This window comes from Asparagus officinalis, chromosome 7 (genome assembly GCF_001876935.1).
Source record: "Asparagus officinalis chromosome 7, Aspof.V1, whole genome shotgun sequence".
Classification (NCBI taxonomy): Eukaryota; Viridiplantae; Streptophyta; class Magnoliopsida; order Asparagales; family Asparagaceae; genus Asparagus; species Asparagus officinalis.
In genome coordinates, this window is record NC_033800.1 from 144,104,239 (window position 1) to 144,110,801 (window position 6,563).

General features: G+C 39.1%; 1 protein-coding gene across 1 annotated transcript; it reads right to left on the reverse strand.

Moving 5' to 3' along the window:
• LOC109851100 lies at positions 330 to 6,318 on the reverse strand. The gene is made up of 3 exons (XM_020421204.1): positions 5,786 to 6,318; positions 5,620 to 5,675; positions 330 to 775 (listed from the first exon to the last, which is right to left on the reverse strand). The coding sequence occupies exons 1-3, from the start codon at positions 6,201 to 6,203 to the stop codon at positions 527 to 529; spliced, it is 723 nt and encodes a 240-aa protein (XP_020276793.1). The 5' UTR covers positions 6,204 to 6,318; the 3' UTR covers positions 330 to 526.

A 6,563-nucleotide genomic window follows, 5' to 3' on the forward strand; every position in this document is an offset into this window, starting at 1 on the left:
CAATTGGTTCACAAAATATATATATTTAGGTTGATAAAACTATTGTCAAAATTGAGGAGAATAATAATGTAAAATTGTAGGCACGCCGGGATGAGCACGTCAGCGGCGTATAGGGGTGGACCTAGCTTGCTCAATGGGCCAAGCGGGATGAGTGGGATATTAGCCCATATGGGTCGAGGCCAACCCAGCTCGCCTCACAGCCCACTCAACAAGCGGGCCGAGACCATCGAGTCGGGCCGGGACGAAATGCATGCCGAGTGAATGAGCTACCAAGCCAACTCCGACCAGCGCCCATGCACCCCTGTGCGGAGCTAAATAAACGATTAGTCAAATCAGGCTCCAAAATAGTTTTTGAGTCCAAGAAATTGAGCACGCAACAAAAACGCAGCATCCGCTTAGAGGATCTAAGATGGCTCTGGTTCAAATTCGAATTTTTGACTTCGTCAAGGAGAAAGTATGAACGTGAGAATCATCAACAGATATCGCATTCTGATTGTAAACAGTAATGATGATACGTACGTAGTCTCTAATCTTCTTCATTGTGAAACCTCCTGAATTTCGAGGAAATGAAGCCGTACGTATTCGTGGTCCTTTTCCTAGTGGGAGGCATAATCAAGGAACTGGACGGACGCACCGAGGAAACAAAGTTCGCTCTCTTCTCTAGCGTCCCCATATTCCAATAAGAGAAGGGCTCTTCCGGCTCTCTTGGACAGCTATAGTTTTTTCGCTCGTGAAGATGTCGTCGTGCGCTATTCAGATTGAAAGCATGAGGGTTCTGCGAGCCAAATCAGATGAGATCGCATAAAAATGTTCAGTACAATATTTCTGAAGAAATTTGCAAAATAGACCTATTTTGCTAAATATTTAGCAAAACAGACCGTTTTGCTAAATATTTAACAAAATAGACATCGTTTTAGCCAACATGCCAAAAAGAGATCGATTTTGCAAAATAGACCATTCGAAACATACGGAACTAGTAGTCTCGTATGATTTAATGAGAGATTAAATCATACGGGACTACTAATCTCATATGTTTCGAATGGTCTGTTTAGCAAAATCGATCTTTTTTTTGCCAACAGGCCAAAAAGATGTATATTTTGCTAAATATTTAGCAAAACGGATTGTTTTGCTAAATATTTAGCAAAATAGGTCTATTTTGCAATTTTTTAAATATTTCTAGGTCATGCATGCAGTATCAATAAAAGCAACTTAGCTACCTAAAAGAAAATCTACCAGGATAACACAACCAGCAGCAGATGGCTCTCTACATAGTCCTGGATCAGGTTGCATGTAAACAAGGGTTAATCGTGCACAGACCCCTTGCAGGATTGTTTTGCACTTACTACCCTGTAGTTTTATTGTCGCATATAGACCACAGGATTTTTATTTTTATTTTTTTATTATTTTCTTGTGTAGTAGGTTGCCTCAAATACTCAAATCCATATTGCTTTGGGAGTTCCTTTTAAGGTTGGTTTGTTTTGATCAAGAGTCCTACTTACATTAGAGTTTGCACAACCAATCATGTTAGAGGTTTATTTCTACTTGGACTCTTGTTGTGTTTTAGGATATGTGGACTTCTATTCCTATTAGAACTCTTATTCCTTAGATAGCAAGGAACTGGAATATTCAAGGCTATATAAGAACAATCTTTCAAACCAATTAGATTCATCAATCTTCAAAGCACCAATCAAGAAGAGAGTTCTTTTGTGAAGCCTATTTGATATTCTTCTCTTTTGTTCCTTTTATTTAGAGAGATTGTACGGGAATTTTAGGGTGTTATTTGAGATTGAGAGATTGACAGATTCCACTTTGTATTCCCCACAATTAATAAAGCTTTTCTCCTCATTCGCCCGTGGACGTAGGCTACAAGCCAAACCATGTATATCTTTGTGTTCGTGTGTTCTTGCTATTTATCGTGCTCTCGTGTGATTAATATTAGCTTATCCTGGAGAGTTTATCTTAACAAATTGGTATCAGAGCTCTCAGCTATCGATCAGACGAGAAGATGACGACAACATCAGTTTCAGCCTTTGGTAAGTTTGGATGATCGCCGTGTTGACACAGAGTGGATTGAAGAAGGCTTTGTTCGGGAAGTCGAAAAAACCGGTTACTATGACGGAAGAAGATTAGAACGAGTTGGATGATAGAGCTCTCACAACGATCCAGTTATGTTTGACAAACAAAGTTTTGTAAGAAGTTCTTACGGAGAAAACAGCCGTTGATTTGTGGTTTAAATTGAAGGATTTGTATTTGACGAAGTCGCTCACTAATCGCCTCCTCTTGAAGCAGCGTTTGTACACACTTCGGATGTCAGAAGGAACACCCAACAAATCTCATATAAGTGAATTTAATTCTGTGATTACAAATTTGAGTAAGATTGATGTTAAGATCGATGATGAAGATCAAACTGTATTGTTATTGTGTTCTTTACCACCTTCCTACAAGCACTTGAGGAAATCAGGGATACTATGATTCACGGTCGAGATTCTATTGATATTAAAGATGTTAAGAGAACTTATTAAATAAGGAGAAGATTGATAAAGAATTAATCACAAGTGAAAGTGGCGATAAAATTAATGGCTTATTTGTTCGAGGAAGATCAGAAAAAAGGACTTTGGAGATAACAAGTATAAGTCAAAACATATGAATCTGACCTGCAGATATTACAAGAAGAAATGGCACATCAAGACCGATTGTTACGGATTGAAAAACAAAAATAAATAAGAAGAGCATGAAGAAAAATCAAAGGAGGACTCCGCTGAAGTTGATATGGCTAAAGATGTGATTTTGTTGGTTACATATGATATAAATAGGAGCATGGATGATTGGATTTTGGATTTGGGTTGTTCCTATCATATGTGTCATAATCGGGACTGGTTTACCACTTATGAAGCTATTGATGGTAGAGTTGTTCTTATGGGGAATAACGCCTCATGTAAGATTGTTGAGAAATGCACAATTCGGATTAAGATGTATGATAGAGTCATCAAGACTTTGACAGATGTTAGGCATGTTCCAGGTTTAAGGAAAAATCTCATCTCTTTGGACACTCTTGATAGCATTGGGTGTAATTTTTCAGGAGAAGGTGGAGTTTTTAGGGTTACAAAAGGCTCTCTTGTGGTTATGAAAGGAAAGAAGATCGATAGCTTGTATGTTTTGCAAGGTTCTATCATTACCGGCTCAGCTGCAGATGCATCGTCAATGTCAGAAGTTGATACTACCAGATTATGGCATATGAGACTTGGTCATATAAGTGAGTGTGGATTGACCGAGTTGAGTAAGAAAGGTCTTTTATGTGGACAGAGTACAAGAAAATTAGGATTTTGCGAGCATTGCATCTTTAGAAAACAGAAAAGAGGCAGCTTCAGTAAGGTAGTACATCAGACTAAAAGTACTTTGGATTCTATTCATTCAGATCTTTGGGGACCTTTTCAAGTTTCCTCGAGGGGTGGTAGTTCTAGATATTTATTGACCTTCATTGATGACTACTCCAGGAAGGTTTAGGCCTGCTTTTTGAGACATAAATATGAGGTGTTTGTGACTTTCAAGTAGTGGAAGTATTTGATTAAGAAGCAGACTGTGAGGCTGATTAGAATTGATAATGGCCTTGAATTTTATGGAGGGGAATTTAATGAGTTCTGCAAGTAGGGAATCGTAAGATATCGTACAGTCCCTTGCACGTCGTAATAGAATGGAGTGGCAGAACGTATGAACAGAATTCTATTAGAGAAAGCTCGTTGTATGATGTTCAATGCAGGTTTAGGCAAGGAATAATGGGTAGAAACAGTGAATACAGCTTGTTACTTAGTGAATTGATCGCCATCTACTGCTATTAGTTGTAAAACTCTAGAGATTGTTTGGTCTGATAAGCCTGCGGATTATTCTAATCTTAAATATTTGATTGTCATGTATATGTGCATGTTAGTCAAGGGAAACTTTAGCCGTGAGCGAAGAAGTGCATATTCTTAGGTTATGCATTGGGTGTTAAGGGTTTTAAATTATGGTGTCCTGATCCGAAGTTTCCTAAGATTATTATTAGCCGTGATGTTACTTTTGATGAATCTGCTATGTTCCATCAGAAATGATCATCGGTTTCAGTTGTTGATAAGGCGCGCACTATAGGACATAAGGTGGAGTTAGAAATTCGTGATTCAGCTCTTCAGTAGAATAAGACTACAAGAGTTCAACAACCAGATCCCATTCAAGTAGGTAAAGCACCTCAGCAGCTGTAGGAAGAGCGAGAATACACTATCGCTAGAGATCGGTCTAGTCGAGATATCCGACCACCGCAAAGAAATGAAGATACAGTAGCTTATGCATTGTCAGTTAATAATTTTGTGCCCTTCAGCTATTCAGGAGCTACTTCATGTGATGAATTTACTAATATTTACAGTCGTCGTACAGACAATTCAGTCGATTTGTTGAGGAGGTCTCTTTAGTTAGCAAGTTCAAGCCGAGCTTGGACTTGATCGATACGTGCCGCACTACGGGGCTATTGGAGAATGTGGAGTAAGTTAGCTTATTTTGGAGTGAGGAATCTTCTACGCATTTGAGTTAAGGTGGAGATTTGTTATCGGTTGCCTCAAATACTCAAATTCATATTACTTTGGAAGTTTCTTTTTAGGTTGATTTGTTTTGATCAAGAGTCCTACTTACATTAGACTTTGTACAACCAATCATATTAGAGGTTTGTTTCTACTTGGACTCTTGTTGGGTTTTAGGACATGTAGACTTCTATTCCTATTAGAACTCTTATTCCTTAGACAGCAAGGAGCTGTGATCTTCAAGGTTACATAAGAACTGTCTTTCAAGCCAATTAGATTCATCAATCTTCAGAGCACCAATCAAGAAGAGAGAGTTCTTTTGTGAAGGATATTTGATATTTTTCTCTTTTGTTCCTTTTCTTTAGAGAGATTCTACGGGAATTTTGGGGTGTTATTTGGGATTGAGAGATTGAGAGATTCACTTTTTATTCCACACAAATAATAAAGTTTTTCTCCTCCTTCGCTCGTGGACGTAGGCTACAAGCCGAACCATGTATATCTTTGTGTTCGTGTGTTCTTGACATTTTTCGTGCTCTCGTGTGATTGGTATTAGCTTATCCTGGGGAGTTCGTCTTAACATCTTGTTTATTTTTTTCATTTATTTGACTTTTTTACCCTATATAAGAGAATTTGACAGATTTGGCCTTGGGTGAAATTAATCAGTGTATCTGAGGATAAAGTTGAGTAGCAAAATATATTTTCTCAATACATCTGTACCCCTGCTGACAACCTTGCTTGATTTGGATATCAAGAGTGCTTTAATGGAAAATGTCATAACTATTATTGTATTTGGCATTAAAATTAAAGTAATTCTCCGACGAAATGGTCTTCATCCTGCATAAACCAGACTACCAGAGGGTGAGAGGGGATCCTATACTATAAGATTGACTAGGCAAGATTGAATTTAAAGACCAAAATAATACAACATAACAAGTAGAATCATTCAGCTAGCATCCGACTATGAATTCAAGTATTGCCAATTGAATCAAACTGAAAAATACATCAAAATATGCAAGCTGCCAACTGAATCAAACTAGCAAACAGAATCAATATAGCACAACAAAGAGATTCTTACATGAAAATTCCTGCTTGCAGAGGAAAAATCGCCAACTCCATCGCGAGAACTAGACCCTACAGAAGGAAACAAAAACAAAAATAGTAATAAATTAGACTCCAAAATTAAACCTCACTACCAATGTACAACAAGAAACAACCTTTCAAAAAAAAAAAAAAAAACTCACCTATCCTTCTCCCAACAAGTTTAGCAGTACAATGTCGAGGGAACTGAGACGGGTCGTCAGACACATCAACCAACTCATCTTCATAATCGTGAGCAGACGGCCTTAAAGGCCCAACATTGGGCCGGGCCTGAAACGGGCCGAAGCTCATGGCGAGGTTCGATGGCTCCACGATTTCCTCCTTGGTAGTTCGAGGAGGAGGAGGAGGGGGCAGAGGGTTATTCGGCATGAAACTGCGAGGTAAGCGAGATTTGAGGTTGATGGGGATGAAGTTATCATGAGAATTTGGGCACAGTCGTCTGATCCAAGAGGAGTCGAGAGCCATTATTCTCTGCTCGCTGTTGTTCTTGCTCACTAGCGGAATCCAAGGCGTCGACATAGTTGCAGCTGAGTTTGTTGCTTTGGAGGAACATATAGACATTCATCTGGTGAAGGATTAGCATGGAGGACTGTGGGTTGGCAGCATGGAGAATCCGAATCATGCCACTGGGCATGGTTTGTAGCCCCCAACCTGGACACAGGACATGATTCTTTGGATTTGCATCCTCTCCATTTTTTTTTGGGAAAAATGTGTCCAGGCCCTAAAAACAGAAACTTCATGTGCTGCAGCCCCTCCTAGTTTCCCCCATGTGGTTCAGCCCCTTGAAGTGTGACATTTTGTGCTGCAGCCCCTTTTTAATAATTATTACATGCCAACTAAGCTAAAATCCCCAAAATAGCCTTATCTCTTCTTCTCAATCCTTCAAACCCAGTTCTCTCTTCTCTCTCTCTCTCTCTCTCT